At 43.6% G+C, this 16874-nt stretch overlaps 1 protein-coding gene across 1 annotated transcript in view; it reads right to left on the bottom strand.

The window, feature by feature from the left end:
* The window catches only part of ADCY8 (adenylate cyclase 8), a 224148-nt gene that overhangs the window by 123552 nt on the left and 83722 nt on the right, over window positions 1-16874 (bottom strand). Inside the window, exons 4-5 of the mRNA XM_049853746.1 lie at window positions 8131-8242; window positions 2906-3033 (exon numbers count right to left, since the gene is read on the bottom strand). Of these exons, the coding sequence (XP_049709703.1) occupies window positions 2906-3033; window positions 8131-8242 (240 nt within the window). The remainder of the gene's footprint in view (window positions 1-2905; window positions 3034-8130; window positions 8243-16874) is intronic.

Raw genomic sequence — 16874 nt, 5'->3', positions numbered from 1 at the left:
CCAACACAGAATGGGGACCTACCTCCCCTAACAAACTAGAGTTCAAATGGCAAAGAAAAAAAATGTTTGTGGTGCTTTCAAGCACTTGTAAATTCAGCTTTCAACTTGCTAAGTCCGAGGTGTCACCAGTAGAGGGCAGTACAGTCAAGACTTGGATACATACATAATAACGACAGGAATAATAGCTGGCTCCTGAATGAAGCTTACTCTGGGCAGCCCAATGCGAAAACCATTTCCTTTTAGCCTCACCATCACCATTCAGGAGATAATGCTACTTATGCTCAAGTCTGAATGGGGAAACTGAGTCACAGAGGTTCAGTCACTTGCCAAGGTCACACATCCAGTAATGGTGGAACTGGAACTGAACCCCAGGTCTGTGTGACCCCAAAGCCTGTGCTCACTTCTCTACCACAATGCCCCCAAGATTGAGGTGGAAAACACAGGCTCTGTCAGGTTAGCAAGACAGAAGAAAGGCTGTGAGTGTAGACATGTCTAGAAAGTAAACAAAGCAAGAGCAGGAGCCAGGGAGGAGGAGACGGAAGGAAAGATAATAGGAAGAAAAGGATGAGAAAGAGAGGAGAGGAGAGGGGATACTCTTATTATCTGCAAATGGTATTCTTAAAAAGAGCACTCTTGGTTTCTCAGGATAGGCTGCAGACATCTTAGAACTTGAACTTGATAGTGAACGTGTTCTCCAGAAGTTATTCAATCAGGAAACTATGGAATCACCTTGAAATACCTGAGTCTCTAAGATGCGTCTTCATGCCTCACTGTGGTTAGGTGTCCACAGTGAAAGAAAGAAAAGGAAATGTAGAGCATGAATTAAAACCACCATAAAATGGCAGTCATTTGAGATTCGGAGCAGTTGACCAATGTCACCAAAGCTAGTAGATGACAAAACAGAGATGGACTCTACAAATTTGGAATCAGATCTCTGAATCTTTGGAGCAAGATTTATTATCTGCGTGATTCTGATGAGTTCCTTAACCTCTTTGAGCCTCAGTTTCTCCACTGTAAAGGGGGATTCTTGTGACTCCTTCATAGAGTAGGTGTGAGTAAAATAAAATAACTCTTGTAAAGTCTTTTGCATATTACAAAAACTTGACAGAAGGTATGATAATAAGGTCCAGTCCTCATATCTGTTCACCAGAGGGGTAGTTTCAGACCAACTATTGAAGTTTCCATTGTCATATCAACGGAGCAATTACCAGTGCTACGTCAATGGGGCAGAAAAAACAGGATCATTTTTGGAGAAGAACTTATGTGCCCCCTTCTTAAAAAACAACAACAAAAACAAATAACAAATCAGTTGCTGTCAAGTTGATGCCAACTTACAGTGACCCCATGTGTGTCAGAGTAGAACTGTGCTCCATAAGGTTTTCAGTAGCTGGGATCTTGTAGAAGCCTATTGGTATCAAGTCAATCACAGTGGGTTTAGTTTGGATCTTTCGGAAGCAGATCGCCAGGCCTTTCTTCCAAGGAGCCTCTGGGTGGACTTGAATGCCAACATTTGGTTAGCAGCCAACTGCTTAATTAATTAGAGCCACGCTGGGACTCACCGCCCTTTTCTTAACTGGGGGCTAAACCACCTTTCCCGATGTCAGCAGATCTCTCTGAAACCTGAATGAAATCAGGGATCTGTTAGCAAGTAGAAGGGGTCAGACACAACCCAGGCACTGCCAACCTCTAGAACGGGGGGTTCCGGTTGCTTACATTCCTCCTGCCCATTCCAGGCTGGAAAGCAGCAGGAGAGTCAAGCCTACAGTAGGGGTATATGTGCGTGTGTGTGTGCGTGTGTGTGCATGTGTGGCAGGGGGTGAGTCGTGGTATAGGGGCTGCTGCTTTTGCTGACTTTGCACCTGTAATCCAGCCTGACACACCCAAGGGAGAGTTGTCTGGTCTGGTTTTGGCAAGACTCTTCTTCCCTCATAAGATGAAGGCATAAACCAAGGAAAGATCTCTGTCTGCCATATCTCCTCTTTTGTTGCCTTTGCTGCAGTCGTGTGAGGATTGATGCTTGGAAGCTCTGCATCCATTCTGGAGACCTGAGGCGAGTTCCAATGACCCTGAGCCTCTGGTCCACTGCCATGAACAGTCTAGTTACAGATTCTCTAACCTCAATCCTATCTCTCTCGATAAGCCTCAATTTGTCAGACATGCTGACCAAAGCCAACAGGCTTGTCACACAGCCACGAGCAACCCTTCAATGGTTTCCCATTGGATAATGTGCAAACCTTTAATGTGGCTTCAAAGGTCAGGTAGGCCCTGCTTGCTCCCCACTCTGCAGTCTCCTCCTTTCTGCCTTTTCTACCCCAACCCTCATCAGCTGCCATTGCAGCACAGTGTGGTTTCTCCACGGGCCCAGCCTCCCTCTGAAGCTCTCCATTGCACTCCCAGGACCTGGAAAGCTTCTGCTCACCTCCAGGAAACAGTGTAGACATCCACCTCTGGAAATCCTCCTCCACCACCTTGGATGGAGTTAGCTGTTCCTCATCTATTCTGCCCTTGCAGCCTGGATTTGTTTCATCACAAAGCTGACTGTGCCATATTGAAACTGTCTACATGTTCATCTCTCCTGCTCCGTAACCTCCCCAAAGATAAGGACTAAGCTTGTCTTATTCCTTGCTCTATCCTTACCAGGAAATTTGCAACACAGGTTTCTTGCATAATTTTGTAAGTGAGGTTATAATTAGAAAATAACTAAGTTAGCAGACGCATTGGTTCTTATGGAAGAATGAATGGAAATGTAATTTTTGTGAAAGGAGTCAAAGGGCTCCCCCTTTCACATGATTTAGGACCATGGGGAGATAGGCTTGTCTTTCCTGTTGTGCAAACTGAAGGCCCAGGTACTGTGGAAGCCGTCACCCATTAGTGCAGTCACCCATGGGTGCCAGGAACAAATTACCTGATGGTTTTAATCATGCTGAGGCCCATTTCAACACAGCAGTGGGCGTGGTCCTGGCGGGGTTCAGGAAGTCCGGAAACGCAATAGTAGCAGTCTCCCAGGATTTTAATGCGAAGGCAGTGATGCTCCTGGAAAGAAGAGAGTGGCCGGTGTCAGCAGATGGGCCAGTGCTTCAGGAAGTCTTGGGAAAGAGGGGAGTGGGGTCAGGTGGCTGCACTTTGGGAACAGGAGAGACTATGCTTGAAACTCAGTTCCTCTGCTGTCATCCTTGGAAGTCTGGGGCATGCTCTAGTGGGGATTTGAAGGGGCAAGGGAGTCATGGAAAAGCAGTGGACCTTGTGCTTGACATGTACAGGGCCCTCCCTATCTTGGCTCTGCCATGTTCTAGCTCTATGGCCTATACATCCATCACCTGGATGGGTGAAAAGCGGGCATTCAATATGCATGCTCAAATTGTCCCCTGCTAGCCTCCAGAGACGTCTTCCTTCCCAGAATGTGTTAACAATAAGCACTTAAGATCACTTAGAGATCCCTATTATTTCAACTCTATTTTAAGTTCCTTCTCAACTAGGGAATTGGCATTTTAAGAAGAGGGTCTGACTATATCTTAATCCTTTTATTCATTTACTAAGTCGTATACTTGTTCATTGAAAAAAAAAGTCAATCGTCCATCTGTGAGAAGCTAGACATTGTCCTGGGGTGTTGGGGGCATAAAGCTGATTAATAACCACCACCACTAGGCACCTGCATCATACACGGAATAGTTAATCTTCACTACAACCCCAGGAGGGTTTATTATCCTCATTCCACAGGTGGTAAGTAGGACCTGGTAGTTATTTTGGTGGAGTCGTAATCTTCAGGACACAGTTCTTGCAAATTCTTACAGAGCTGCAAGCACAAAGGAAATGGTGCATACTTTTTTATTGGACTGGAAGTGGCTACATGTTGCAGGTTTCGGAGGAAGGAAAACTTGAGGCAGTGTAGCACAGGGGTTAAGAGCATGGCTGAGGAGTCACACTGCACAGGATTAAATCCCTGGCCCCTCACATCTTTGCTACACATCTTTGGGTAATTCACTCAACCTCTGAGCCTCGGTTGCCACATCTGTAAAATGGGGATAATAGAGTCTGCTGCATTGTGTGGTTGAGAGGATTAAATGATGTGATGCACTTGAAGGCTTGGTGCAGGGTCTGGCAGATGGGGTGCTAAGTCAGGGCTGCCTCTTGATGACTGGGACTCTGTCCTTGCCCCTTCACATCTCTATCTGGGGTCAAGGACAGGCTCTTGGTTGCCTTGGATGGATGAGCTGGAAGGAATGACCTTTGAGGTGCCTTCTAGATTTGATGCCCTAGGAGTATATGGTTCTTTAAGTGAAGGGTTCTCTCTGAAGAGCAGGGTTCGAGGGTCAGAGGAGGGTGGCTGCTGACAGAAAGGGGCCACTGAGACGCCAGCAGTGCAGTCAATGTCCTTGCACTGCCAAGCTGGACAGCACTGTGCTGCTTTCATGATTGCATCAGGAGTTGGACCATTATGTTTGGGTAACAAATGAATGAAATCACCCTCTCAATAAAAAACAAATATCAGACAAGGCAAAGAGAATCAGAGCTGGCCCTGGTGCTTCCCTGCCTGCAGCATGTCTCCAGGGCCCTGCCAACCTTCCCCGGTGGGCACAGATGCAATCTTCAGAACCCTGATGGCATCACTGTCTTCCCAGGGTTATTTTTAGCAGCTTGGTTTCTGTCTATTGGCTGCATCAATGCAGCTAATGTTGCCATAGAGCTGAAGAAGAGGTCTGATCAGGAAGGGAGGCTCAAGACCTTAGTTTGCCTCTTCTAAGACTTCTAGAATGTCATGGTCAGAATGGAACTTAGAGATTGTCTGGGCACGCAGTTATTTTTGGTGTTTGTTGATGGATTTCTGGTGCTTCCTTGGACAAATACAAAAATTTTATCCTCTGACAATCCTTCAGTCTCCCTGATTTTTTTTTCAAGTGAAGCCCATGGAAAAGTTGTTTTTTAAAAAAATCAGAGATTGAGGGACTATCAAAGAATACAATTTTTGTCTTTTGACAAGGAAGTACCAAAAAAACCTATCAACAATCGCCATAACAGCTCAACTACCACCTACTATCCCCATCACTTTATGACAGAACATTTTTAACATCAAAAAAGGAGAAGACATATCTTTAGAATAAAGGAAAGTTATTTACACTAGGGAATTCCTGGGTTGTGCAAATGGTCAACAAATGGTTAATGCACTGGGCTGCTAAGTGAAAGGTTGGAGGTTCGAGTCCACACAGAGGTGCCTTGGATGAAAAGCCTGGCAATCTGCTTCTGAAAGATTCAAACTAAACCCATTGCCATTGAGTTGATTCCATGTGTTACAGAATAGAATGATCTTGGCTGTAATTTTTACAAAAGCAGGCTGCCAGACTTTGCTTCCATGATGCTGCTGGGTGGGTTTGAACCACCAACCTTCAGGGTAGGTGGCTGTTTGTGCCACCCGGGGGCCTTACAGAGATTGAAAACCCTATGAACACAGTTCTACTCTAACACACATGAAGCCTCCATGAGTCAGAATCTACTTGACGATAACTAGTTTATTTACACTGTATAAATTTGCCTTTATAAAAATTTGCTACATTGTTCTGATCTTTTTAATTTTTTTAAATTTCACACCCACTTAGTTGAAATTTGCCAATAGCTCTCTGTGCAGAAGCATTTGGGACCCTTTGATGGAATGCCTTGTTGTGATCTTGCGGATAAGAACACTGAGGTGGGCAGGCAGGGGCTGGTGATGTCAATCAGCCATGTCATTTCATCTGCAAATGGTCTTCTGGGACAAAGCCTGCTCTCAGTGACTCAGCCTGATGGTAGCCTTTGCTGTCAAATACCGATGCTATGCCAGGATCTGCTTCTCTACTGGTGACAGGGAAAGGGTGTAGCAGAAAAATGCCTTGGTCTAAGAATCAAGACAGGTGTATTCTAGTCAAATGTACCAGCTGTTTGACCTTGGCTTTTTAAGACATTGAACTGAAGTGTGCTGGGTTTCAGTTCCCCAACTGTGACAATTCTTAAAACAATCAACATCATCTTTGAGACGTAACAATAAACTTGGCCATCAATTTACAATGATAAACACACGAACATCCGGAAGTAGCCATCTCATTGTTCAATGTGCTGCTCCTTACCTTTTCTCTTAGAGCCTCACAGTAAGCCTGAACCAGACAGGGCAGGTAGGATTTACATCTGTTTTATCGATATGAAAAACTGTGGCACAGGAAGTACACATGCCTAACCAAGATCTGCTGGCTAAAATAACATGTGTACCAGATGTGATTCTCCCCAACCCCTACAATGGCCTTCCCATGAAAACAGAGGTGAAAACACTTTGGAAAAATGTAAGTGCAGAAAGGAACCGGTTTTTACTGAGTAGGTACTAAGTGCCGGGCTCTGTCAAATGCATGACATTGATCTCATTTGGTCTTTGTGACCACCTTCTGAGTCGTGTGCATTTCACAGGTGAGGAATGGCAGGCTTCAAGAAGTGAAGGTCACAGCATGTCAGGGGGAGAAATGGAATTCAAATCCATGTTGATCTGATTTGGGGCTTCATGGTCTTTTCTCTATAAAACTGCAAGAATTATGGCAAAATCCACGATGGTAGAGCTGTTGGAAAAAGAAGTGTTTTGGAAGGAGACTGGGTAAAAAGGTTTGTTAGTTTCTGGAGCAGAAACTGAACAACGTGGTAAAGATGTTCATAACCAGGGTACAATTTTCTTGTTGACATAAGGAGAAGCCCGCAAGCTCCTTGAAAACTGTCAGCCTGGAATAAGTGGTTGTTGTTGTGTGCCGTCAATTCCGGATTAGAGAGACCCCATGTGACAGAGCAGAACTGCTCCCCAGGGTTTTCTTGGCTGTAATCTTTATAGATCACCAGGTCTTTCTCACATGGAGCCTCTTGGTGGGTTCAACTACCCAAGCACTTAACCATTGTGCTACCAGGGCTCCTTAGAATAAATGGTGTATATATATATATATATATATATATATATATAAAATAAAGCCTTGTCTTCTGTCCTATCTGTCAAGCTTTGTCAATTGCAGACACATCATTCCGATCCAATTTTGTGACCTATCAGATGACTTGGCAGTGATAACCAAGCAACTTCTTCCTACCAGAAACTTCTTTGAAAAGTTCATATTAAGGAAGCCAGACTACTTGGAAAAAAAAAATTTAAAAAGAAAAATAAGGTGGGATAAGGGTTATCTTACAAATTTTATCAAGTTAGCCTTCTTATAATCCTTTTCGTCCCATATTGATGGCTTTCACATTATAAACAATTTGGAAAAATCCATCGAGTTTATCAAGCCATATATGGAGATAAAACCCATTGCTGTTGAGTTGATTCCAACTCAGAGCTACCTTATAGGACAGAGTACAATTGTCCCATAGGGTTTCTAAGGCTGTAAATCTTTATGGAAGCAGACCACCATATCTTTTTACTGTGGAGTGGATGGTGGGTTTGAACCGCCAACCTTTCGGTTAGTAGCTAAGTACTTAATCCCTGCACCACCCAGGGTATAAAAATTATGAGACAGCCCACTCTAAAATATAGTGTGACAATGGTATTCCCCTGTGACTTGAGGGGCTTTAAGACCGGGGTGAGTGTTCTGATAGCCAATGTCTATCTCCTTTGACTTCTCCTCTAGGTTAGCTCTGATCAAGCCAGCTGAAAAAGGAAGGCAGGATCTTTTTGGCTAGAAACAGAGCTTTTATGTTAGGTCAAACAAAATGGCAGCAGGATGGCCCAGCAGATAACTGGTTCTGGAGAATAGGCTAATTCGTTCCAAATGGCCGAGGTTGGCCAGGAAACTACAGGCAGCTACCACTGCATGTACGAGTACCAGGGCTTTGATGGCACTTGGCCACATGCAGGAGACATAATGACAGGGAGTGAAATGCAGATAAAAAAGACCGTGGTTTGATTGTTGCTTTCTCAGCTGTCTCTTAACTGGGAAAATTAATCTGAGAAGCCTTCCACCCTATGGCCTATAAATAACTAACTTCAGTCCCCAGAGTGTGCGAAGGTCAGGGGTCCATGCCCAGAGAAGGAATGCAGAATGGTAACAACATGGGCGATGGAGTTGAGTCCTTCTCCTCCCTAATTCCTCATGCAGCCCCTCACTGCAGCCAATGACTAGGAGGGAATGAAATTCAACTCACATGGGCCAGGCGATCAAATCTGGCAAAGAGCTCGTTGAGCATCCTGACCAGCTCCTGAGCAGACAAGGTCGTGGAGAGGTTGGTAAATCCTTTAACATCTGCGAAAAGAATACTAAACAACAGGGAAGAGGGTAGGGTAGGGGTGGGGAGAAAGCGTATTAACATTTTAATTCCTCCCAGGGACATATCAACACCATCTAAATAAACCAGCCCTCTCTGTGTTCTGAGATGTTCCCTCTCCCTGCCATGGGAGTCAGGAGAAATGCCTAGGTACTTAACAAATATCTCAGCAGAGAATGAGTCCCTAAGGCATTCAGGAAGGACAAAGTGACAGAAGAAAGCCCTTCTTCCTGTGCAGGGGTGTGGAGTGTGAGCCATGCCAACAACCCCAAAGAGAATGTGTCACTATGAACAGATCAATTTATTGTGAAAAGCAAATTGAACTGTGATGAAATATCTACATTTTCACAATAAGCAGCAATGCAGATGCCACAAATATAGAACAAAATAGACACAGGGGGGAAAAAGAAAAGAAAACCTCATTATTTCGAGTCCAATGATATATGTTGTTGTTGTGTGCTGTCGAGTCGATTCTGACTCATAGTGACCCTATAGGACAGAGTAGAACTGCCCAATAGGGTTTGCTGGGCTGTAATCATTACAGGAGCAGATCGCCAGGTCTTTTCTCCTGTAGAGTGGCTGGTGGGTTCAAACTGCCTACCTTCTGGCTAGCAACAGAGTCCTCAATCATTGCATCACCAGGGCTCCTCCAATGATGTATACTCTACCCCCAAAGGCAGGCAAATAGAGTTAGGCATTTTTTCCAGAGATTATAAGAATCGATCGCAAAGTTGGGAGACCTCAGGAAGGATAGTCAATTACCCAAAGCTCTTACATTTACTAGGAATTTCAGGTAGGTAAGGACTAATTCTATGCACACGGCTTTGTATAAAAACTTGTTGCCATTCAGTGGATTCCGACGTATGGTGACCCCCATGAGTTACAAAGTAGAACCGCTCCAAAGGGGTTCCTTGGCTGATAATCTTTATGGAAACAGATTGCCAGAATTTTCTTCCACAGAGCTGCTTAGGTGGATTTGAGCCTCTAACCTTTAGGCTAGTAGTTAAGTGCAAACTCTCTGTGCCACTTAGGGGTCCAGCTTGGCATAAGGGAAGGGGAAAGTAAGGGAAGGGGCAGTTCTTAAAAGTCTTCTAAAGGCGAGGCACACTATGAGCACTGATTTCATCACTCTTTCCAGTGAAGCAATAGAGCAGACATTGTCCTCTTTGTTATGGAGATGGGGAAACCGAGGCTCGGGGAGACAAGGGGACTTGCCTAGCGTTCCATGGTTAGCATGTAGAGGGCCATGGGATGGCCCACTTGATGGATCTGCAGGCTCCATGCCACCTTACCACACTCCCCAGGGACTGAGGCCTACTCCACTTTTTCTTCTTTAACAATTGAATGCAGAGAATCTTGAGGCCCAAGGGAATGGTGCAGCCATCAAATGCAGAGGCCTTTGTCCATCCGTCACTCACTGACCAAGACTATCAGCAGTGGACAGTTGAGTGAGGAAGGTACAAATTATTGAGTTAAAATAATTGAGATTGGGGAGGGGTATTTGTTAAAGCAGCCAGCATTACCTTAATACGAAAGTGTCTTAAATAGCTAGAGAAAAGAAAAAAAAAAAAAAAAGGAAATAGAGATAGAATTGGGCAGATGGAATGGGAAGAACAAAAGGGAAGACCAACTTGACCAAGAGTCCAAAAAATTTTTTTTTTTTCAAAGAGCTCAATTTTTGAGTTGGGAAACTAAGGCCCATAAAGACGAAATGGTTCAGTCAAAGTCCTACAGGGATGGTTCCTGGAGAAGGTTCTGAATGAAAACCTGCCCTGCTGGGTCCCAGTCCTCCTGGGCACACTAACTCCCAGTCGTGGTGCCTCTTTGCTGATAGGAGACAATGAATTGTGTGAAACATAATGAAGACTTAGAAATGTTTAGGAGACTGTGTTTAGGAAAGGGCCATGTCACTCACAATCCAAAGTAGCAGAGCTAAGAAGGGTTAACCAGGTGGGTTGCTATGAAGAAGGTGAAGAGATTGGAAATAATTTCAAACGGGCTCCAAAACACCACAGTGGGTTTGCTTTGGGGCCCGGGAAGGGATCTAAGGATGCTCCTTTTCCGCCTTTTGGTACTGATGTTATTTTAGTGCCCAGCAGCGGGCAGGAGAGCCCTCCACCCTGTGTTGTTTTTATCTTCTCAATACCTCCAGGAGCTGTTGGCTTCTCGCCACTGACACTGCTGTGAACAGCCGGGGGGAGGCTGGTGCAACAGCGGGGTTCTGCGTGCGTTCTTCTCCCCTAGAAATGACTCACATCTCCAAGGAGAATGAGAAATGTAGGGCAGTAAACTAGATTTTAGTTTAGTGTGGTGTGAGCTTTTGGAGAAGGCTCTCAAGTGCAAGAAGTCAGTTCGATTATTTAAAATAAATGGACGGGGTTGAGGGAGAGGAGAAGTAACTTTGGCTGTTGAGGACTAAGGGAAGCACTGAAAATTGATTAGAGCAGAAAGAAAGCCAAATGTGGTGATTACGGACCTTAAGGCTTCTGAGTATTTTGGTGAGCGTGGGTAGACTTGTTTTGCTTTGTTTTCTTTTTTAGGGTAGTTAATTCTCCACCCCCACTCCTTTTCTCCATGGTGACAGGCACTTTCATAATATGACTACATGTATATATGTGTATATACATATATATGTTGTTGTTAGGTGCCTTCCAGACCACTTTTGACTCGTAGAAACCCCATGTGAAAGAGTAGAACTCCCCCTTAGGGATTTCTTGGCTGTAATCTTTATGGGAGCAAGTTGCCAGGTCTTACTCCCACAGAGCCGCTGGGTGGTTTCAGCCGCCAACTGTTTGGTTAGCAGCCAAGTACTTAACTGTTGCACCACCAGGGCTCCATATATATGTATCTCTCTGTGTGTGTGTGTGTGTGTGTGTGTGTGTGTATATATATATATGTAGGTATGTGTTCATATATATATTTGTTGTTGTCAGGTGCCGTCGAGTTAGTTCAGACTCATAGTGACCCTATGTGCAACAGAATGAAACGCTGCCCGGCCCTGCACCATCCTCATCATCATTGCTATGCTTGAGCCCATTGTTGCAGCCACTGTATCAATCCATTTCATTTGGAGTCCTTTTTGCTGACCCTGTATTTTACCAAGCATGATGTTCTTTTCGAGGGACTGGTCCCTTCCCTGCTGATAGCATGTCCAAAGTAAGCGAGAGGAAGTCTCCTCATCCTTGCTTCTAAGGAGCATTCCGGCTGTACTTCTTCTAAGACAGATTTATTCCTTCTTCTGGCAGTCCATGGTATATTCAGTATACTTCGCCAACACCGTAATTCAAAGGCATCAATTCTTCTTCAGTCTTCCTTATTCATTGTCCAGCTTTCATATGAATATGAGTTGTTGTTGTTGTTAGGTGCCGCTGAGTCAGTTCCGACTCATAGCAACCCTGTGAACAACAGAATGAAACACCTTCCAGTCCTGTAGCATCCTCACAATCGTTAAGCCTATTGTTGTAGCCACTGTGTCAATCCATCCTGTTGAGGGTCTTCCTCTACCTTACCAAGTATGATGTCCTTTCTCCAGGGTCTGGTCTCTCCTGATAACATGTCCAAAGTATGTGAGATGAAGTCTCACCATCCTTGCTTCCAAGGAGAACTTTGACTGTAGTTCTTCCAAGTACAGTCAGAGTGCTCCTTGTTTGTTCTGGCAGTCCATTCAAAATTCTTAGCCAATACCATAATTTGAAGACATCAATTCTTCTTCATTCTTCATTATTCATTGTCCAACTCTCACATGCATATGTGGTGATTGAAAATACCAAGGCTTGGGTTAGGCACACCTTAGTTCTCAAAGTGTCATCTTTGCTTTCCAATGCTTTAAAGAGGTCTTTTGCAGGAAATTTGCCCAATGCAATACGTTGTTTGATTTCTTTACTGGTGCTTCCCTGGAGGTTGATTGTGGATCCAAGCAAAATGAAATCCTTGACAACTTTAATCTTTTCTCTGTTTATCATAACATTGCTTAATGGTCCAGTTGTGAGGATTTTTGTTTTCTTTATGTTAAGGTATAATCCATACTGAAGGCTGTACTCTTTGATCATCAGTAAGTGTATCAAGTCCTCTTAGCATTCAGCAAGCAAGGTTGTGTCATCTATATAATGCAGGTTGTTAATGAGTCTCCCCCATCCTGATGCCCCATTCTTCTTCATATGGTCCAGGTTCTCAGATCATTTGCTCAGCATACGGATTGAATAGGTATGGTGAAAGGATTTAACCCTGACACACACCTTTCCTGATTTTAAACCACACATATTTCCTTGTTCTGTTTGTACAATTGCCTCCGCATCCATGTACAGGTTCCACATGAGCACAATTAAGTGATCTAGAATTTATATTCTCTGCAACATTATCGATATTTTGTTATGATCCACACAGTTGAATGCCTTTGCATATCAGTAAAACACAGGTAAACATCTTTCTGGTATTCTCTGCTTTCAGCCAAGATCCATCTGACATCAGCAATGATATCCCTTATTCCATGTCCTCTTCTGAATCAGGCTTGAACTTCTGGCAGTTCCCTGTCAATGTACTGCTGCAACAGTTTTTCAATTATCTTCAGCAATATTTTACTCAAGTGTGATATTAATAACACTGTTCAATAATTTCCTCATTCCGTTGGATCACCTTTCTTTGGGATGGGCATCAATATGGATCTCTTTTGGTCAGTTGGCCAAGTATCTGTCTTCCACATTTCTTGGCATAGATGAGTAAGCATCTCCAGTGCTGCGTCTGTTTGTTGAAACATTTCAGTTGATATTCCCTCAATTCCTGGAGCCTTGTTTTTCACCAAGGCCTTCGGTGCAGCTTAGACTTCTTCCTTCAGTACCACTGGCTCTTTTTTATTTCACTTATTTATTTTTTCTATTGTGCTTTACATGAAAGTTTATAGAGCAAATTATTTTCTCAGTATTATTGGTTCTTGATCATATGCTATCTCCTGAAATGGTTGAATGTCTACCAATTCTTTTTGGTATAGTGACTCTGTGTATTCCTTCCATCTTCTCTTGATGCTTCCTGCCTCATTTAATATTTTGCCCATACCCAACCCACTGCCGTCGAGTCGATTCCAACTCATAGTGACCCTAGAGGACACAGTAGAACTGCCCCATAGAGTTTCTAAGGAGCAGCTGGTGGATTCGAACAGCCGACCTTTTGGTTAGTAGCCATAGCACTACGCCACCAGGGTTTCCATTTTGCCCATAGAATCCTTTAATATTGCAACTTGAGGTTTGGATTTTTTCTTCCGTTCTTTCAGCTTGAGAAATGCTGACTGTGTTCTTCCCTTTTGGTTTTCTAACTCCAGCTTTTTGGACATGCCATTATAATACTTTACTTTGTCTTCTCGAGCTGGCCTTTGAAATCTTCTGTTTAGCTCTTTTACTTCATAATTTCTTCCTTTTGCTTTAGGTATTCAACATTCAAGAGCAAGTTTCAAAGTCTCTTCTGACATCTATTTTGGTCTTTTCTTTCTTTCCTGTCTTGTTAATGACCTTTTCTTTCTTCATGTACAATGTCCTTGATGTCATCCCACAACTTGTCTGGTCTTTGGTCCTTAGTATGCGTGTGTCAAATCTATTCTTGATATGGCCTGTAAATTCAGGTGAGATATACTCAAGGTTGTTCTTTGGCTCTTGTGGACTGGTTTTAATTTTCTTCAGCTTCAACTTGCATATGAACAATTGATGGTCTGTTCCAGTTTGCCTCTGGTCTTGTTCCAACTGATGATATTGAGCTTCTCCATCGATGTCTGGTGTCATTTCCATCACCAAGGCTGTGTTTTCCAACATGTATACATTTGTGTATGTGTGTGTATGAGTCCCTGGGTGGTACAAAAGGTTAACATGCTGTCAACTGCTTTTGCAGCACAATTCTACTCTGTAACACGTAGAGTTGACGTGAGTCAGAATCCACTCAATGGCACTGCATATATTTATATACACACATATATTTTTGTTGTATATATACATATATAATATACATACATATATATTTATATGTATTTGTTGTTGTTAGGTGCCATCGAGTTGATTTCCAAATCACAGTGACCCCATGTGACAGAGTAAAACTGCTCCTTAAGATTTTCTTGGCTTTAATCTTTAGGGAAGCAGATCGCTAGTTCTTTCCCCCATAGAGTGGCTGGGTCGGTTCAAACAGCCAACCTTTTGATTAGCAACCGAGCACTTAACTGTTGCACCACCATTTTCTTCCAATATATTCCTTCAATTTTTGCTCTCTCTGGACTGGCCCTTATAATGGAGCCTCATTGCTGCCATGGAAGCAATATGGAAAACCAGCTCTCATTCTCCGCAGGTACCACCCCTCTGCCTTCACTTGTGCAATCTCGCTGCCCAGGATAAATGTCCTCATCTTTTTCCACTTGGCTAACTCAATCTCAGTTAAGTTCACCTCTTTCAGAAAGGTTTTCCTCTTTCTGTGATTTATCACCCTTTGCCTACCTTGATAATAGAGTTCTCTTCCTCCCCTCGACCAAAAAGAAAGAAAGAAAGAAAGAAAGAAAGAAACCCAAAACCATACCCATTACCGTTGGGCTGATTTCAACTTGTGCTGACCTCTTGTGTGTTGGAGTAGGACTGGGCTCCACAGGGTTTTCCGTGGCTGATTGTTTGGAAGTAGATTTTCAGGCCTTTCTCCAAGGCATCTCTAGGTAAATACGAACTTCCAGCCAAAGGTTAGCAGCCAAGTGCATTAACCTTTTGCTCCACGCAGGAACTCCAAAGGTATTAATTGCTCTACAAGTGATATTGATGACTTCCTATTTTCTATGGGACCAGTTTCTAGATCCAGAGTGTGTCTCCTGCTGGGGTTGCTGTTTGACAAGAGGCAGCTTTATAAACTCAAGCTTCTAAATCAGTGTTGTTTAAGGGGGCCAAGTCTTAGACAAGACCCAAAAGATGACTTAGACTAACATGCCTGCTAAAGTGTTGTATTGGAACCATGCTGTCTATTGGGCATTGCTTTGAAATGAGGGTCCCTGCATGCCAGGCATAAAACACATAGAGATACTGGTAAAAGGGAAAATTTGTTCTTCTTTCCTCTAATGTTAGGAAGAAAGAAACTAAGAGTGGACATTTGTCATTTCTAGAGTTGTTCAATGTATGGACTTTCCCTCTGTGCTTGGGAAATTTCCACCTTATGATATTTGGTAGGAGGGAAATATAGCCTTCTACTGTACAAGTGGAGTCTCTGGGTGGTGCAAATGGTTAATTTGCTCCCTGCTAACTGAAAGGTTGGTGGTTCAAGTCCATTCAGAAATGCCTTAGAAGAAAGGTCTGTTGATCTATTTCTGAAAAATTAGTCATTGAAAATCCTGTGGAGCGCTATTGTACTCTGATATGCATGGGTTGTGAGAAGCTGAAACTGACTCAATGGCAACTGGCCTTTTTTACTGTACAAGCTGGAAATGTTAGAGGCTACCAGCAAATGACTGACCTCAGCCAACCAGACACACCTGCCCCAGCTTTAAATGGAGATACAAAGAAGTAGGGGGAACAGAGAATGGGGGCCAGGCAAAGGCAGCAACATCCAGTTTCTGGGGCTGCAGGAGCAATTGCAGTGGTGGCATGCTGTGTCAGGGACAGGGAGTTGGTGGCACAAACAGTGGAGTCTCAAGAGACAGGGGCAGCAGTGTCCTCACTGGCCTAGCTCTCATGTGGCTATGCTGGCTCTGTGTCCTTGATCACTCCAGACCGTGTCCCGAGCATGATTTTAACCTTCCCCAGTTATGCTGTCATCCACCTTATGGCCTTTTCATACATTTTTTTTTTCTTTTAAATCAGCCAGAGTTGAATTCTTTTGCTTGCAACTAAGAAACATGTCTGAAATAACTTATGATATGCCTAATGCTATTCTTACCTCTGTTCTATGCTTTGTATGTAACTCGACTCATATAATATTTATAAAATCCTGCAAGATGGCTATTAAAATAGGATCCTGAGACTTAGGTAAGTAAATTGTCCAAGGCCACACAAAGGAAAGAGGCAGAATCGGGATTTCAAAGCTGCTCTGCCTCACTATGGATCTCGTCATCTGATTTTCAGTACACCACACTGTCTAGCCCAGGGCTCAGCATAGACTCTGCTGATAGATAGATGGACTGATGGATGGAAGATGGATGAATGGATGGATGGATGGATGGGTGGGTGGGTGGGTGGATGGATGATGGATGGATGGATGGGTGGGTGGATGGGTGGATAGATGGGTAGATGTATGTATGTATGTATGTATGTATGTATGTATGTATGGGTGGCTAGATAGGTGGATGGACTGATGGATGGAAGATGGATGAATGGATGGATGGATGGATGGATAGGTGGATAGATGGGTGGATGGATGGGTGGGTGGATGGGTGGAAGGATGTGTGCGTGGATGGATGGATGTGTAGATGGACAGATGGATGGAAGGATGACTGACCAGATAAATGTTTACAGAGGAAAGAGTGGACACACTTCTTTGTCTTGTTTTAAAGACATTTAGGAGGAATAGAAAGGAGGAGATCTATGTGTGCAGCTCTGAGGCCTCCAGATCAAATTCTGGGATTATTTTTCCAGTCATTGTCTAAAAGGCTTTTGCTTTTCCCACTCAGAAGACAGGCAAGT

The sequence above is a fragment of the Elephas maximus genome, chromosome 15 (assembly GCF_024166365.1).
Source record: "Elephas maximus indicus isolate mEleMax1 chromosome 15, mEleMax1 primary haplotype, whole genome shotgun sequence".
Classification (NCBI taxonomy): domain Eukaryota; kingdom Metazoa; phylum Chordata; class Mammalia; order Proboscidea; family Elephantidae; genus Elephas; species Elephas maximus.
Note: the sequence above shows the minus strand (reverse complement) of the source record. Positions and strands in the feature narration are given on the sequence as shown.